General features: G+C 52.9%; 1 protein-coding gene and 1 non-coding gene across 2 annotated transcripts in view; both read right to left on the bottom strand.

Moving 5' to 3' along the window:
• HDGFL2 (HDGF like 2) overlaps window positions 1-12,797 on the bottom strand; it is a 20,207-nt gene extending 7,410 nt beyond the window's left edge. The window contains exons 1-7 of the mRNA XM_007460530.1: window positions 12,726-12,797; window positions 10,287-10,363; window positions 10,054-10,192; window positions 4,501-4,692; window positions 1,028-1,144; window positions 857-928; window positions 84-248 (exon numbers count right to left, since the gene is read on the bottom strand). Coding sequence (XP_007460592.1) covers window positions 84-248; window positions 857-928; window positions 1,028-1,144; window positions 4,501-4,692; window positions 10,054-10,192; window positions 10,287-10,363; window positions 12,726-12,797 — 834 coding nt within the window. The remainder of the gene's footprint in view (window positions 1-83; window positions 249-856; window positions 929-1,027; window positions 1,145-4,500; window positions 4,693-10,053; window positions 10,193-10,286; window positions 10,364-12,725) is intronic.
• Window positions 12,798-17,524: 4,727 nt separating this feature from the next.
• Window positions 17,525-17,597, bottom strand: TRNAG-CCC (transfer RNA glycine (anticodon CCC)). The gene has a single exon. It is a non-coding gene; the product is annotated as a tRNA-Gly (tRNA).

The following is a 17,597-nucleotide window of genomic DNA, read 5'->3' as shown; positions in this document are numbered from 1 at the left end:
GGGGTGGCCTCTCCCGCGTCTCTCGGCGGGCGTTCCCCCCCCACCGCCAGGCCAGGCGCAGGCCCAGGGCAGCACCCCCCAGCCGGCCTACCTGGCTTCCTGCCCCGAGGAGGCTTCTTTACAGACGCGTCCGAGTCGGAGGAGGACGAGCAGGAGGAGGAAGACGCCGACCTCGCCACGGCTGCAGGCTCAGCCTTGGCCCCGTCCGATTCTGCTTTGGAGTCCGAGTCGGAGGCTGACGGCGCCTTCTGGGGGAGGCCCGGGGAGGTGAGAGCAGCCAGGGCGAGGGCGGCCCCAGGCGTGCCTGCAGCGCCCCACCCAGCCCAAACCCACAACCCTTCGTTCTGGCCCAGAACCCCGGACACACACACACCCCACACTCACACGCTCATGCACACATACTTGTGTACACACAATACACACACCACTTGTACACGCTCATACATGCCTGTTTGCGCACAACACACACACAAGCACATACATCACACTTGCACACGGGTGCGCGCACGCGTGCATTCTCTCTCTCATGGGGCCCCTCAGAGTGCTTTACGCCCCTCCGATGCCAGCATCCCGTTTTCCAAACCGGCCTCTAAGGCCCTCTCGGGGGCAGCAGCGGCTGGGTGGCCTCCTGCTCCGGGGAGGTGCTGCGCGCACACGGCGCTCGGAAACCATGGGCCAAAGCCATGAGTGAAGGTGGAGGCGGATGTCAGCAGGCCCCGGGGTCTCCCTGGGGCCTACAGCCTCCCCTCCTCCAAAACGGACTGACCCTGACCGCAGACGGTGGCTGGTGACCGTGGGGAGATGCTTGAGGAGCTTCCACCAGCCGGTGTGTGGGAACAAAATAAAACACCCGTACCTTTTTCTTCCGTCCTGGAAGGGGACCCCGCCGTGGGGCCCGGACCACGGCTTTCTTCTCAGGGGTGAAGTCCTGGGCAGAGAGAAGGGAGCTGGACGTGCTGCCCACCAGCCGGCCCCCCCCGCCGTGCATCCCTCCCCCTGGGCCCCCAGGGTCCGGCCAGCTGCTCACCTGGTCACTGGTCTTCTCTGACTCGGAGGAGCTTTCTGAGTTCTCCTCCTCAGATGGAGACATGCTGGCTTGATCCAGGTCACTGGAGGCCTTTCGAGCTCGTTTTGAGACCGACATCTGGAAGGGGAGCAGCCCGGACACATCAGCAACTGAGAAAGCCCGTGTGCTCGGGAAACTTTGGGGGGAGGAGGGCAGGGACCCTTTTGAGAATCTGATAAAAACCAGGGATACTGATCCTAGAAGACATGATGCTCAGTGAAAGAAGCCAGACACAGAAGGACAAATACTTTGTGATCTCACTCACAGGAGATCCCTAGAGAGTCAGATCCACAGAGACAGGAAGTAGATGGTGGGGGCCAGGGGGAGGGGGAGGGGGAGTCAGGGTTTCTCGGGGACAGAGTTTCAGTTTGGGAGGATGAGAAAGTTCTGGACATGGATGGTGGGGATGGTTGCTCAACGGTGTGAATGTAAAATGCTACTGAACTGTGCGCTTAAAAATGGTTAAGATGGTGAATTTCACGTTGTGTGTATTTTACTACAATTTAAAAAAATAAAGAATACAAATCAGGGATCCTTCCCCCAGAAAAACACATACACGTATGTTTTGCAACTAGATAGAGGTGGTGGTTGCACCACCTCTATTAAATGCCACTGAGTTGCACGTTTCAGAACGGTTAATTTTTTTATGTGAATTTCACCTAAATAAAGATTTTTTAAACACACACACACATACAATTCCAAATTAGTTTTCAGGAGTTCACAGACTCCCAGATGCCCACTCAAAGAAGCCAATTTAAGAAACTGTATAAAGGAAGAACTGAGGAGGCAAAGAGGACTGAGCTTTGGACACAGATCTCGGCCCACTGACGCCTGGTCCTCCCCGTCAGGGTGTGGGTTTAGGTACGATGCACCTCTGCCTCTGTCCCATTACAGCCCAGACTCGCTGGTTCTCGTCACAAGCACTTACTGAGAGCATCTCGCCTCCTCCGGGGCCTGACCAAGGCCAGGGTACGATGGGCTGCACTGAGTTCCCCCAAAACGCATACAATGAAGCCCTGACCCCCAGGACCCCAGAGTGTAACTATTTGGAGATGGGTCTTTGAAGAGATAATTAAAGTAAAATGAGGTATTAGGGTGGCCCTGACCCAATATGACTGGGGTCCTTATAAGAAGAGGAGATTAGGACACAGACATGCACAGAGGGAGACCAAGTGAAGAGATGGTGGACACACAGAAAAACAGTGACAAAAGAATGTTAACTAGAGAGAGAGAGCACAAAGCTGACCCGGCAGAAAGCCATAGCCACACCCCCAAAAATGGGGAAAGGAACACCAATAGGTGTGTTCCCAGCTAGGGTGCTGGGTTATGAGGGAAGAGGTCATCTAAATATCTCCCTAGTGTGGGGGAAAGGTGTTGTAATAATGACTTATATTCATTTAATGCAAAGTTGGCCAAAAAAACCCCCAAAACAAAACCTGAATACATACTAACCTATAAGTAGTGGTTAACATCTAAGGGGTAGGATGCTGGGGGGCATTTATTTTCAACATATTTCTGTCTAACTCCTTCAGTAACTGTAAACAGAAACAACAGGGACTTTTAAAAAACGATGCCAGGGACTTCCCTCGTGGTCCAGTGGCTAAGAATCCGCCTTCTAGCAACCTAAGTGTCCACTGACAGATGAATGGATAAAGAAGATGTGGCATATATATACAATGGAATATCAGCCATGAAAAACTGAGTTATTTGTAGTGAGGTGGATGGACCTAGAATCGGTCATAGAGTGAAGTAAGTCAGAAAGAGAAAAACAAATACCGTATGCTAACATATATATGGAATCTAAAAAAAAAAAAAAAAAGTTCTGAAGAACCTAGGGGCAGGACAGGAATAAAGACACAGACGTAAAGAATGGACTTAAGGACACAGGGAGTGGGAAGGGTAAGCTGGAACGAAGTGAGGGAGTAGCATGAACTTATATACACTACCAAATGTAAAATAGACAGCTAGTGGGAAGCAGCTGCATAGCACAGGGAGATCAGCTCGGTGCTTTGTGACCACCTAGAGGGGTGGGATAGGGAGGGTGGGAGGGAGACGCAAGAGGGAGGGGATATGGGGATATACGTGTGCATATAGATGATTCACTTTGTTATACAGCAGGAACTAACACAACATTGTAAAGCAATTATACTCCAATAAAGATGTTAAAGGAAAAAAGAAGAAGAAAAAAAAAAAGAATCCTCCTTCCAATGCAGGGGACGGGGGTTCAAGCCCTGGTTGGGGAAGTAAGATGCCACATGCTGCGGGGCAACTAAGCCTGCGTGCTCTAGAGCCGGCACACGCCACAACTAGAGAGCCCACGTGCTGCAACTACTGAACCCACGCGCCACAACTACAGAGAAGTCCGCACGCCACAACGAAGAGCCCGCGTGCCACAACTAAGACCTGACACAGCCAAATAAATAAATAAATAAATAAAATATTTAAAAATAATCATAACGTTTAAGGACAAGGAAATGCTCATCTATTAGGTAGAAAAACAGCAAGACACATTACGTGCGTGATTGCCAATTCCATACTTTACATACCCACCCCGCCCGTGAGGCACACACAAGATCACGGAGAAACACATCAGGATGTTTCTAGTCCTTGGCGCAGAAACCCCCTCAGATAGTTCGGGCATTTTTTACCGGCTTCTTTATGCTTTTCACATCTTCTAACTTATATACGATGAACATGGCTTATTGTTATAAATGGAACCAAAAGCAAATGTTATTTTTAAAAATCATAAAAACAATGCCTTACTCTATCAAAAGAATTTGCTGCCAGGTCCCAGTCCTTTCATTCTGCACCCAAACATTCGGAAGCAGTCAAAAGGCAGAGGAGAGGGGGAAAAAGGCAGGAAAGAGAATCTCTCCAAGAGAACTTAAAACTCACATCCACACAAAAATTTGTACACGAATGTTCACAGCAGCGTTATTTGTGATGGCCCCGAAGTGGAAACAACCCGAATGTCCATAAACAGATAAACAAAGTGTGGTCGGGCCATACCCGGGAATATCGCTCAGCCACGAAAAGGAGAGAAGCCCTGACACTCGCTACCACGTGGATGGACCCTGAGGACACGATGCTCAGTAACAGAAGCCAGACACAGAAGGATGCACGGTGTGTGATTCCACTGATGGGAAACGTCCAGAACAGGCAAGTTCCCCAGAGGTGGATTCCTGGTTACTAGGGACTGAGGGTGGGGATGTGGGGGGACTGCCAGTGGGGACGGGGTTTCTTTTTGGGGTGATGGGAAGTTCTAGAACTGACAGAAGGGATGCTGGCACAACTTTGTGAATGTACTAAAAACCAAAAGAAGGAAAGGCCAGGGAGGGAGAAGAGCAGGCGGCCAGACGGAACCTGTGGAGGGAGCAGGGAGGGCCCCAGCCCCCCACAGGCCAGCTGTGCCCGCCCCAGCCCCGCGCCCCTACCTTCAAGGCCATCGCCTTCCGCTTGAGGCCGCTGTTGTCACTGCTTTTGTCCGAGTCCGAGTCACTCTCCATCCTGTCGCTGGCGGCTGCAGCGGTCACAGCTGTGACGGCCATGACCCCCCGGTCCTCGTCGTCCTCACTGCCAACTGCTGGGTCGGCTTCAGGGGCCTCGCTGTCCGAGGAGCTCACCGGCTGGGGGTGGGGACAGAGACAGCAGGTCACCACCAGGCGTGGCCCACAGGACAGCAGCCACTGGCCGGGTCTCAAGTGTCAGGGTCTGGCCTGCTCACTCTCCAAATGCAGGAACTCAGGCTCAGAGAGCTCCAAGGGGGATTTCCCTGGTGGTCCAGTGGTTAAGACACTGTGTTCCCAATGCAGGGGGCGTGGGTTCAATCCCTGGTACGGGAACTAAGATCCCACACGCCGTGCGGCATGGCCAAACAATATAAAAAAAAAAAAAAAGAAAGAAAGCTCTGAGGGCTAATGCGGCAGGGCGAGATGGGCATGTGTGGGCTAGCCACTAGGATTCAAGCACTGCAGGATCTGAGGGCAAACCCTGGGCCAGTGACTTAAGCCCCTGTGTGCCTCATCCCACATCTGAGCAATGGGGCCGACACCACTTTGGCCTCACAAGGCTGTGGCGAGGGTGAGACAGAAGTGGCATGTACTGAGGACAGTGCCCAGACTGGCAGGAGGCCCATCGAGGTTTGCTTTTTGTAAAAATGATTATTATTGCAATTACTAATGAGGAGGAAAATGACCTAGGACAGGACCTCTGGGCGCGAACTCCCAGGCACTTCTCTTTCTGTTTTAGCCACAATGCCTGCTCAGGTGGTAACAGCCGCAAAAACAGCAGACACGTAGATGACACTTCTTCTGTGCTAGCTGCGTGCTGGGCTCGTCTGCACACTCAGTTGCCGTCTGTGAGCAGCAGCCAGGTGCCAGGCACTGTGCTAGGGAGATGGGAGCGCCCAGACGTGAACACGGCACGGGCCCTGCCCCTGGGGAGCTTACAATCTAGTGGGAGGCCGACCACGGCCATGCGAACAGACCAGAGGGGGTGTGGAGGAAAAGGAACCCTCCTACACTGTGGCGGAGGGGAATGTAAAGTGGTTGCAGCCACCATGGAAAACAATATGGTGGTTCCTCAAAAAACTAAGAATAGAGCTACCACATGATCCAGCAATTCCACTCCTGGGCATATGTCCAGAGAAAACTATAATTCGAAAAGATCCACGCACCTCTATGTTCACAGTAGCACTATTTACGATAACCAAGACACGGAAACAACCTAAATGTCCATCAACAGATGAATGGATAAAGAAGATGTGGTACGTATACACATTGGACTATTACTCAGCCGTAAAACAGAGTGAAATAATGCCATCTGCAGCAACATGGATGGACCTAGAGATTGTCATACTAAGCAAAGTAAATCAGAAAAAGAAAGGCAAATACCGTACGATATCACTTATATGTGGGATCTAAAATATGACACAGGGAATTCCCTGCTGGTCCAGTGGTCCAATGCTTCCACTGCAGGGGGCATGGGTTCAATTCCCGGTTGGGGAACTAAGATCTGGCATGCCATGTGGCACAGCCAAAAATTAAAAAAAAAAAAAAAGGGTAAAAAGTGCCACATGAAGTAGGTCAAGCCCCAAACCTGAAACACTGGGAGAGAACCATCAGACTTTCAGGTAGATTTCCCTCACACCTCTCCTCCGGGGCGTCACTTTTCTCTGGGGCACCCCTGGTGAGTGGAGAAGGGAAAGGACGTCCCTGGTTCTTCACGGGGGAAACAGCAGCTTGGAGTGTGAGTGACTAAATGGAGGGTCCAGGACCCTGCTGATCATCTGCGGAAGGAACGGAGTCAGCCTCGTGGCAGTGAGAGCTAGCAGACACGAGGGATCATCTCTCTCCGTGTAACATGCGGGGAGCTGTCATTCTCACTCTGCAGACGAGGCAAAAGGCTGCGTGATGGAGCCAGATCACACGGCGACTAAGCGACAGAGCTAGGGTGCAAGCCAGCTCTGCTGGGCCCTGAAGCCTGGTCCATTGGACACAGCTACTGCCTGTTACAAACCCCGGCTTGTTTCTGCTAAGCGCTCAACCAACTGTGGCCAGATGTGCGCCTCGACAGCCGGGGAGGCGACTGGGACGAGTGGGCATGTTCCATAAGTGGGGAAACAAGGTCTCCGGGAAGGTAAGTGACTTGCCCCGCACTGTGCTTTGGGGATAAAGCCAGGAGCTCTGCATCTCCTGGGCTCGGCCCATAAGACCTAACTACCGGCCAGCAAAAGTTTTGGGAAATCCGATCCCCATGGAGACGTCTGGAGGACGGGAACGCTGGTGGCTCGGAGAGGAACAAGGAAATAAACGTCAAGAGCCAGCTGACCTGCAACCATCCGGAGACCCACTGGTTGAGTGAGATGAGTGAGGAGTGTTGGTCTCTTTCACTGTCTCTTTTTTTTTTTTTGGCCTCACGGCGCGGCATGTGGGATCTTAGTTCCCAGACCAGGGATCAAACCCATGCCCCCTGCATTGGGAGTGCAGAGTCTTAACCCCTGGACCCCAGGGAAGCCCCCTCTCACTGTCTTAATGGGTCAGGAGGGTGACAGAGGTGGAAAGGGAAGGTCAGGCCCAGCCTGGCCTCCTCGGTCCCCAACACCTTGCAGCCCTGTGCTGGGTGCCTGATGTGCACTGGCTCACCGTGTTCCCCCGACAGTCCCGTGAGAGCTTGTCGTACCCTGAGCCTCTGTTTTAGATGAGGAAACTGAGGCTCCGAGAGGTGATGTCAATCAAACCCCAAAGAACACGGTGAACCGGAGGAAGAGCCAGGCCTCGAACCCAGGTCCACGCATCCACACAGCAGGGCTCTTACCCCAGGATCCATGTGTAGAGGTCCTTCTCCATGCCCACCTGCCCCTCTAGGACCCCACCTGGCTTGTACCGGCCAGAAAAGAACTTCAGCCTGGGAGACGGGAGGCCTGGGTTTTAGATCCAGCTCAGATCGAACCAGCTACTGGGACAGGTCCCTTTACCTCCTCTATCAGGTCACGAGGATGTATCAACTGGGATCCTTCTAGGTCAATCCTTCTCAACAAGGGATGATTCTCTCCCGGATGGGGCATTTAGCAATGCCTAGAGACATTCAAATTTTCAAGATGCGGGGGGGTCTTGGCATTGAGTGGGCGGGGCCGGGGTGCTGCTCAACAGCCCACAGTGCCTAGGACGCCCCACGGAGAGGGAGAGAAGTTGAAAAACCCTGGTCTAGGTCTCTGAGGCCTCACGTTCTAGCTGGGTCCTTCCCGGCAATCAAGCAAACACTCCGGGCCTCAGCGTGCTCAGCTGTAAGATGGAAAAGATTCTACCTACCCAGCCCATCTTGGGATTACTGGATATAGCTGGAACCGCACTGAGATACCGTTTTCCACCCCCTGGCTTGGCAGGAGGGTGCGGGAACAGGCCCTGCCGTATGCCCCTGGCGGGAGCACAGCAAGCTAAGGCTGTCAAAGAGAATGAAGCTGTTCTCTGCACAGACGAGGGAGACCAATTGGGGGAATAAAGCCAAGTGGAGCATTACATGCCTCAAAAAAGCAAGCTATGTAGGGTTTTACGTGAACAAAGAATCTTGGAAGGACACACAAGGAACTGGTAGCTAGGGCTACCTTGAGAGGAAACCGAAACAGAACGGCCGCGAGGCAGGGCTGATCAGTCTTGTACCAGGAGTCTGTACTCCCACTCAAAACGTAAAACTAAAGTAAAACCTTAAAGGATGAAAAGACAGACTGCCCGGGCACCCTCCAAGCGGTGCTTCCAAAAGCCTGCTGTGGACTGGCTCCGTCAGAAGCATCTAGATAACTCGGGGGATGAACCACCTCAAGGTGCCCAGGCCTCGGCCCTAAACTACCACACCTAAACCTCTCGGGGTGGGGCCCAGGGATCTGCATTTTTAACCCAATGTTCTGTTTGGAGGCACAGATGGGTCAGAGAACCAAACAGCAGTAATATGCTCTCACACCTATACCTACTTCTCGACCTGTGGAGTCTGTATAGGGCGGGTCTAATGTCAAGGTTACACCATTTTTGAGTTCCTTTTCCTTGAGGGCAGGCATCTACGCAGTACTCACAGACTGAGGGTGCGTAATAAACATTAAATGGTGTGATGAATCACCAGGAGGCAATAAGCTTAGGACGAGACTCACCAGCACTTGAGCTGGGGCCAGAATACGGTCTCATGAAACTCAGCTACCTTCAGCAACTTCCAGTACGTTTACCCAAGTGGGGAATGTGCAAAGCCTGGAGAGACGGCGGGGACCAAAGCTGGGGGAACATCCATCTCCCAGACCCATCACGGGAGGTAAAAGACACCACACACATGAAATGTGGGCCTGGACCCCTGAGAAGAGGCTGCCGAACCCTCAGCACTGGAGAGAGCTCTCGAACGGACCCCAGGTTCTAGATCGTGAGCTCCCAGAAGGCAAGAGGCGTGTCTGAATCACCTAGGATTCCTGGTCCCTAGTGTGGCACATGGCATGCGTGCGGCCGGGGTCTACACAGGAGTGTCTGCCAGGTCGGTGGGTAGATGGGAGGCACAGGAGAGGCACACCCAGACCATCTCGAGACCCTGAGTTCTCAAGCAGGACCAGATGCTACAAAACTACTCGGTCCTTCTCTCACACAAACCAGACCCTCTCCGACTCCCGCTTCCCCGCCCACAGACCACGCGGCAAGTCCGTTTCTTCCCTAACAGCAAGAGCTCCAAGCCCTGCAGTCAATTCGCCGGGTCTCCCGGCCCACCTGGAGCCCACCCCTGCTGAGGCCAGGCTACTCCACCTCCCCGCGACTCCCCTTGTCTGCATCTCGCCCCAAAACACCCACAGCAAGGCACGCCTCTGCCATCCTTCCTCAGCTTTCCACGGCCTTTTTACGAATTTAACTTCAACTTCTCTAAATTCCCTTTTTTCCCTGAATGTTTCCAGACACTGACTTGCCACTGAGAATGTCATCTCTGTGACTCTTAGCACTTCTTTCCCACCTGAGCAAGAGCTCTCATGTCTACTAACTACAGCCTTTTTCTGAGTTTGAAATCTGGCAGTAATGGGGGAAGGAAAGGGTGTTACTGAAAGGAAAAAAATTTTTCTCCTTAGAAAACAAAAGGTTTCTTAGGAGCTCTAACGATGCTGTTTCACATTCAGGCTAATCCTAGAGCAGTGGGTCTCACCAGGGGGGATCCTGCACCCCTCCACCCGATACTCGGCAATGTCTGCAGACGTGTTTGGTTGTCACAACTGGGTAAAGAAGGAGCTCCTGGCATCGAGTGGGTGGGGCCAGGGATGCTGCTCCAACCCCGACAGTGCCCAGGACTACCCGCACGGAGAACGATGAGGCCCCAAGCAACAGCGGTGCCCAGCGGGAGGAGCCCTGTCCCAGAGGCCTCTCCTTTCTCTGTGGGACAAGCTAAGACCACCTCTGGTCCCCAGCGTGCTCGAGTGCCCGCTTGACCTGGGCTCCGCAGACCCCGCCAGCCTCCCACCCCCAGCACCGACTCACCAGAGGAGCACTGTAGCTGGCATGGGGGTTGTTCTGGATCTCCCACAGGCCCTCATTGAAGCCTTTCCTCTTGTTGGGTTTCCCGTACTTATCTTTACATTTGTCGTAGGGAAACAGGTCCTTAGGTCCCAGGAAGGCTCTGGAGAAAAGAACCACGGGCCGAGCCCAGGTGAGCCAGGCCACCCCAGGAGGCAACAGCTGGGAAAAATCCACCCCCAGCGGGGGACACTTACGTTTCGTGGGTACCAAAGAAGAAGATGGGGTACTTGTTGGGCGGGGGCTTCACGGCACCGTCGGCGATGTCATCGATCTGCAGTGAGAGGCCAGTCAGGGGGTGGCTGGGGGGTGGGGGACAGCTTCACCCACTGACCCAGGAAGTGACCAGGAAAATAGCCAAGTTACTTGGGGGAAAGCACGCTGGGAGGAGGGGAGCCTTCAACAGAGGAAGACACATCACCTTCCAATTAGGCATCTGCCTTCTTCTGTGCAACGTGCCCCCACCCCCAACTGCATACCTGTCCGCTCCCCCCAGGGTGCTCTCTTCCCCCAAGGTAGGTATTTCACCTGGGCAAAGCCAAATACGGTCCTCTGAGCAGCCAGGGGCTGGGGCCAAGCCCAGCTTCCGTGAACTCCCAGGACCCTCCCACGGGACCCCCTCCCGCAAAGAGGCAATCGGTGATCAGTCTCCCAGAGGCTGCAGCTGGCAGCTCCAAGGATGCAGAGGGTGGGGGGTGGGCTGCAGGAGACAGGCCCCGAGCATCCAGGAAGTCCCACCCTCTCCCTATAGGCCCATGGGCTTCAGCAGCTGTCAGTCATCTCCCCACAGGAGGCTAGCAGCCCCTTCCCTTCCAATCAGGTGCTTGGAAGCATTCTGGGCTTAAGAGAGCCAGCTGGAGTGGGGCGCAGAGGAGAGGGAGAAGCTGGTACTCTGGGAGGAAGGGAAGTGCCCGTAAAGTTTTATTACTCTGGTGCTTCCCAGAAAGTAAGCCCGAGCAAATCAGGTTAGAGTGGGTTCTCTGGTCCCCATTAATTCCTTCCCGTCCTCTTCAAAGCCTGGGAGCTGCTGGAACCTTCCCTGCCCCCCTCACCCAGCTTCCTTCCTCAGTTCTCTGGGCTACTTTTCAAAGTTCTTGGGCCCTGGGCTCCAAACACCCATCCCAAGCATCCGGCTCCTGCACAGATGCATCCCCAAACTCCATCACCCCGAGGACCTGCCTGCCATGCCTTCCAGGCCCGCTTCTGCTCTGACCTCACCCAGGACCCGCCTCTGAGCCTGAGGCACAGACATCTCAGCTGCAGCACCTGTTAAGGACCACTCTCAGGGCTGCCTGGTTAGCAGTCCCTGAGCCCACTCCTGGCATCCTGTGGCAGCCTCTCTGCAACCAAACGCCCAGCTCTGTGTGATGCCCTCCTGCTTACTTCCACCCAGAGGGAGGGAGGGTCTGGCAGGGAACGAGGCTGAAATCTCCAGGCACCCCACAATACTACCCAGGCAACTCCTGAGCTCCTTGTGTTTCAGCCGAGCCTTCAGCTTCAGGCTTCTACTGCCTCCCCCTCCAAATTCCTTCAGTCCTAACATGCATATTCCACCAACCTCAGTCCTGGGGTGACTTAGACCTGGGGATGGCAACAACCTCCTGGTCCCTCCTCCACACTGGCCTGCCCCACAGACAGTGCGTGAAACTCCACTCTGCAGTTCTGAGACTCACGCTCAAGACTCGCTTCAGAACTGGAACCCTCGAATCATCTGGGTCCTCTGGATCCCAGCTTCCTCCAGAGGGGATCCCTAAAGTCCCCTGGGCCCAGCCCCCTCCCTCAGGGGCTCTCTCTTTCCAGCTTGAGTCCCCGTGGCTGGCCTCTGATTCAAGCATGCCTCCACCCACCCCAAGCCCTCCCTCCACCCTGTGCCCCCACCAGCTTCCTCCACCAGGGTCTGGCGGGGGAGTCCTGGGGGACTCGCGGCACCAGTCCCCAGGGTCCCCCAGACAAGTCTTATTCCAATCTCCGGTCTCTGATGCCCCACATTTTCAGATCCAGTCCCCTCAGCTCCAGCGACCTTGTAAACAGCCTGGTCCTGCTGAGCACCTCTCAACCTTGACCCTCAACCCTTCTCCCTTACTGGAGCCCTTATCCCTAGGCCCCCTTCATACGTGGCTCAGGACCCCCAGCCCCTCAGAACTTGGCTTCTTGTTGCCCCCCATAAAGAGGTCCTTCAGCCCGGAGCACCTCCTTCCCATTCTTTTGAACCCTCTTCTCAAATCCCAGATTTTTCACCTCCCCTCACACCCACCAAACTCCTTTCGATTTGAACCCTGGCTCCTCAGGCCCCAAGCCCCTCAACCGCATATCCCTCGGCTCTGGGACACCCAGAGCGCGTCCCCCAGGCTCGGGGCCCCCCGCACCTCCGGCGCGCGGGTCGCTCAGGCCCGGGACCGCTCCTGGCCCAGGTTCCCGCACAATCCCCGCGCGAGGGCTCCTCAGGCCGGGGACCGCCAGACCCCCAGGCACGCGAGTCTCCCAGGCCCGGGTCCCCCCAGACCCCCGGCGCGCGGGTTCCTCGGGCCCGGAGTCCCCCAGACCAAGGGAGCGCGGGTCCTTCAGGCCCGGGGCCCCTACTGCCCCACCCCACCCCCAACACCCCGTCGCCTGGCCCATCTCCCTCGCGGCCTCACCCGGGCAGGCCAGTGCGGGTAGCCCTTCATCGTGGCGAACACCAAGTCCCCGGGCTTGAAGGCGTGCGGCATGCTGGCGGCAGGAGGCCGAGGCCGCGGGAAGCGGCAGCGGCACGGGCAGCGGCGGCGGCGGCAGCGGCGGCGGCGGCGGCGGCAGCGGCGGCAAGGGGAGGCGAAGCCGGGGGCGGGAGCAGGGCGCCGAGGGGGCGGGGGCGACGGCCTAGGTAGCGGGTCGGAGCGTGCTTATTGGCCTGCCCGTCGCCGGAAGTCCCGCCTTCCGGCCATCACGGGCGGGCGACGCCGTCGCTCAGGACCACGTGCGGGGATAGAGGAGCAGGGGGACCAATGAGAAGAGGGGTTGGAGCAGAGCAAGTTAACGGGATTGGATAACGGGTAGAGCCAAGGGGGCGTGACCCAGAAGCCTAATGGGAGGGGACGGAGGTTAAGGGAGGTGAAAGAGGAAAGGTAGGAGGAGAGAAACAGGCGCTCTGGGAGAGAAGAGGCAGGCAGCCAGGCTCCTTCGGGGCCGGGCTTAGGGTAGAGGGGCGGGCCATAGAACGCCACAGGAGGAGGGGCCTTAAGTAGGAAACATGCTATTGGATTACCCCAGGAAAGAAGGCCCAATCACTGTAGGGGGCGCGTCATTGATAGCCTCCCGCTCCTGTGAGGAGGGGCATAATATAGAGCTGAAGGGCATTGGGTACCACGGGAGGAGCGGCTCAAGGTAGAGAACCGGCATTAGCTATCACAGGAGGAAAGGCTTAAGCGGCTGTCCGCCATTGGATATCGCAAGAGACAAGGCTCAACTCAAAATAGGGACGCGCCGTTGCCTGCTCGAGGGGGCGGGGCTTAGGGGTAGGGACTGGTCATGTGGGGGTCTGAGGATAAACAGCCAAAAAATTCACAAAACACTCACGACAAGTTTATTGAGCACCATATGCCAGAGCCACGAAATACCCATATACATACTAATTCAGTCGAGAAAAATGTATTGTGCATCGCCTGGCCAAGTTATGTAATCTCTGCCTCAGTCTCCCAACCTGTAAAACGGGACTCATAATGGTACAGATCTTATAGGGGAGTAAGGATTAAATGACATCACCGCCCCTAAGGCGCTGGAAACTGCCTGGCAGCAGGAAATACTGGAAGCACTTGGGTGCTGTTACTCCGGCTCCTGAAGTATCCGACGTCTAGCAGGGCAAAGAAATGTTAATTTCTTTGTAATTAAGACCCAGGGAAGGAACTCTGAGTAAAATAGGATGCTTAAGAAAGAGCTGAATTGGGCTTCCCTGGTGGCGCCGTGGTTAAAAATCCGCCTGCCAATGTAGGGAACGCGGGTTCGAGCCGTGGTCCGCGAAGATCCCACATGCGGCGGAGCAACTAAGCCTGGGCTCCACAACTACTGAGCCAGCATGCCACAACTACTGAAGCCCGTGTGCCTAGAGCCCATGCTTCTCAACAAGAGAAGGCACTGCAGTGAGAAGCCCATGCAGCGCAACGTAGAGTAGCAACGAAGACCCAACGCAGCCAAAAATAATAAATAAATAAAATAAATAAATTTATTTAAAAAAAAAGAAGGAAGAGCTGAATAAAACAACAAGGTCCTACTTTATAGCACAGGGAAGTATATTCAACATCCTGTGATAAACCATACGGAAAAGAACATAAAAAATTATGTCTATGTATAACTGAATCACTTTGTTGTACAGCAGAAATTAACACAACATTGTCAATCAACTATACTTCAATTTTTTAAAAAAAGGGAAAAAAAAAAAAGCTGAGTAATGCCAGAGACTTCCTCTATCATGGGGGAACAGAAGTATTTTCTGGAGGAGATAGTAGTTTAACCAGAGAGTTCAAAGATGACTAGAAATAGGTCCAGGTAGGGAGGTGGGCGCTGGGAGGGCATTTAGGGCAGAGCGGATAGCAAAAGGGTCCGTTAAGGACCTATCATATGCCTTGTGAATATCAGTAACACGCTTGGGTTTTATTTTAACTTCTTGGGGAAAAAAAACCTGGAGGGATTGATCACAGGGTACAGAGATAATACTTTAATCTCAAGAAACATCCTTATGCATGTGAAATACATCTCAAAAAGGCAGGTGTTTTTTTTTGGGGGGGGGTTTACAAAGTTAAACAAAGACTTACCATATGAACCAGTAATTCCAACTCTATGTATCTACCCAAGAGAAATGAAAACAAACATCCATACCAAAACTTATACAACTAATAGTCATAACAGCATTATTCACAAAAACCAAAAAGGGGAAATAACCCAAATGTCCATCTATGGGTAAATGGATAAACCAAATGTGGTATATCCTGATGATAAATTTTACTGTTGACTCTTCAGCAAGAGAAAGAAACGAAGGACCGATACACACTACAACGGGGATTAACTTCCAAAACATTATACTCGGTGAAAAAAGCCAGACATAAGATCACATACTCTATGATTCCAACATCATATGACATTTGATAGAATGTCCAAAAAAGGCAAAATTTTCAAGACAGAAAGTAGATCAGTATTTGCTTTGAGCTGAAGGTAGGAATCTAGAGTGACTGCAAAGGAGTATGAGGTTTCTTTAGGTGATGGAAAATCAACCTATGTTCTAAAACTAGATTGTGGTGATGGTCCTAGAGCTCTGTAAATATATAATAAAATTCATTGAATTGTACACTTAAAAAAGGTGAATTTTAGGATATGTAAATGATATATCTATAAAGCTGTTTTAAAAAAGATTCCTGGGGCTTCCCTGATGGCGCAGTGGTTAAGAATCCGCCTGCCAATGAAGGGACATGGGTTCGAGCCCTGGTCCGGGAAGATCCCACATGCCACGGAGCAACTAAGCCCGTGCGCCGCAATTACTGAGCCTGTGCTCTAGAGCCCGCGTGCCACAACTACTGAAGCCTGCGCTTCAGTGCTCCGCAACAATAGAAGCCACCGCAATGAGAAGCCCGCGCACTGCAACGAAGAGTAGCCCTCTGGGCTTCCCTGGTGGCGCAGTGGTTGAGAGTCCGCCTGCCGATGCAGGGGACACGGGTTCGTGCCCCAGTCTGGGAAGATCCCACATGCCGCGGAGCGCCTGGGCCCGTGAGCCATGGCCGCTGAGCCTGCGCGTCCGGAGCCTGTGCTCCGCAACGGGAGAGGCCACAACAGTGAGAGGCCCGCGTACCGAAAAAAAAAAAAAAAGAGTAGCCCTCACTTGTGGCAACTAGAGGTAGCCCGCACGCAGCAACAAAGACCCAATGCAGCCAAAAATAAAATAAATACAATAAATAAATTTATTTTAAAATATATATAAAATAAAACATATTCCTTAGGCTGCTGTGTGAAGAAAGGCTGTAGATAACATTGCCAGATAAAATTGAGGATTACCAGTTAAATCTGAATTGTAGATAGGCAACAAATACTTTTTTAGGGTAAGTATGTTCCATGCGATATTTGTGACATACCTATACTAAAAAAGTATTCATTACACATTCTACAACATGGATGAACCCTGAGGCCATTATGCTCAGTGAAACAGACTAGTCACAAAAGGACAAATACTGTATGAGTCCACTTATAGGAGGTCCCCAGAGGAGTTAAATTCATAGAGACAGGAAATAGAATGGTGGGACCAGGGGCTGGGGGAGGGGATGAAGAGTCAGTGTTTCATGGGGACAGAGTTTCAGTTTGGGAGATGAGAAAGTTCTGGAGACAGATGGTGGGGATGGTTGCACAACAGTGTGAATGTACTTAATGCTACTGAGCTGTGCACTTAAAAATAGTTTAAACGGTTAATGTGTTATATATATTTTATCACAATAAAAATAATTAATAATACATATATCATGAAATAACAATATCTGACACATAGTTCTTTTTCAAATGGTTAAGATTGTAATTTTTTTTTTTTTTTTGGCCGAGCCACTGGGCATGCAGGATCTTAGTTCCCTGACCAGGGATTGAACCCGGGCCCCAGCAGTGAAAGCGCCAAGCCCTAGCCACTGGACTGCCATGGAATTCCCTGTAAATTGAAATTATATATATAAAACAATAAAGTATTTGTATCTGAAATACAGATCTAACTGGGCATTCTGTATTTTTATTTGCTAAATCTGGGCACCCTCACATGAGGTAGAAATTGCACAATAAATGAGGAACTTGGTGCAGAGGGGTCTGGCCTAGGCCAGGGTACAGATGGGGATACTGAGGCCCAGAGAGGGGCATGCCTTGCCTGAGGTCATACATCCAGTCCTTCCGAGGGCAAGAATGCCAATTCTCTGGGTTCCCACCTCCAGCGCCCTCCTGATTCAGTGCAAACTTCTCCCCCAGACCTTGAGCCAGTGCAGAAAACCAGAGACTGAGCTATGTCGAGCAGCTGAAAAAAGATCAGGCTCTGATGGAAGGCAGAGGGCAGAGTTCCCCAAGAGGGTTAGGAGGGCTCCCCCAAAGTGGCAGGCTGAGCTGGGAGAGGAGCCATGCCTTCCCGCCAAATCAGAGGCCACTGAAGCCAATGGCTGGGACATTAGCCATCACCTGGGGAGGTGACTTTGCTTCCTGTTCCCTGAGAGATGGTGCCTGGCACCTGGCCGGAGGAGACAAGGTGGGGAAGGTGCTGCCCTGCCCCAAGAACTGCATGGAATGTCTCCTAATCAGCAGGTGACCTAAGCACCTACCGTGTGCTGCAGGCTTGATCTCCAGTTTACAGCCTGGGCCATCAGCTTTCAATCCTATCTTTTTTTAAAAAAAATATTTATTTACTTATTTATTCAGGCTGTGCTGCGTCTTAGTTGTGGCATGCGGGATCTAGTTCCGCGACCAGGGATCGAACCTGGGCCCCCTGCATTGGGAGTGCAGAATCTTAACCACTGGACCACCAGGGA

This window comes from Lipotes vexillifer, unplaced genomic scaffold (genome assembly GCF_000442215.2).
Source record: "Lipotes vexillifer unplaced genomic scaffold, Lipotes_vexillifer_v1.1 scaffold1011, whole genome shotgun sequence".
NCBI lineage: Eukaryota > Metazoa > Chordata > Mammalia > Artiodactyla > Lipotidae > Lipotes > Lipotes vexillifer.
This window is presented reverse-complemented; position numbering and strand designations above follow the sequence as displayed.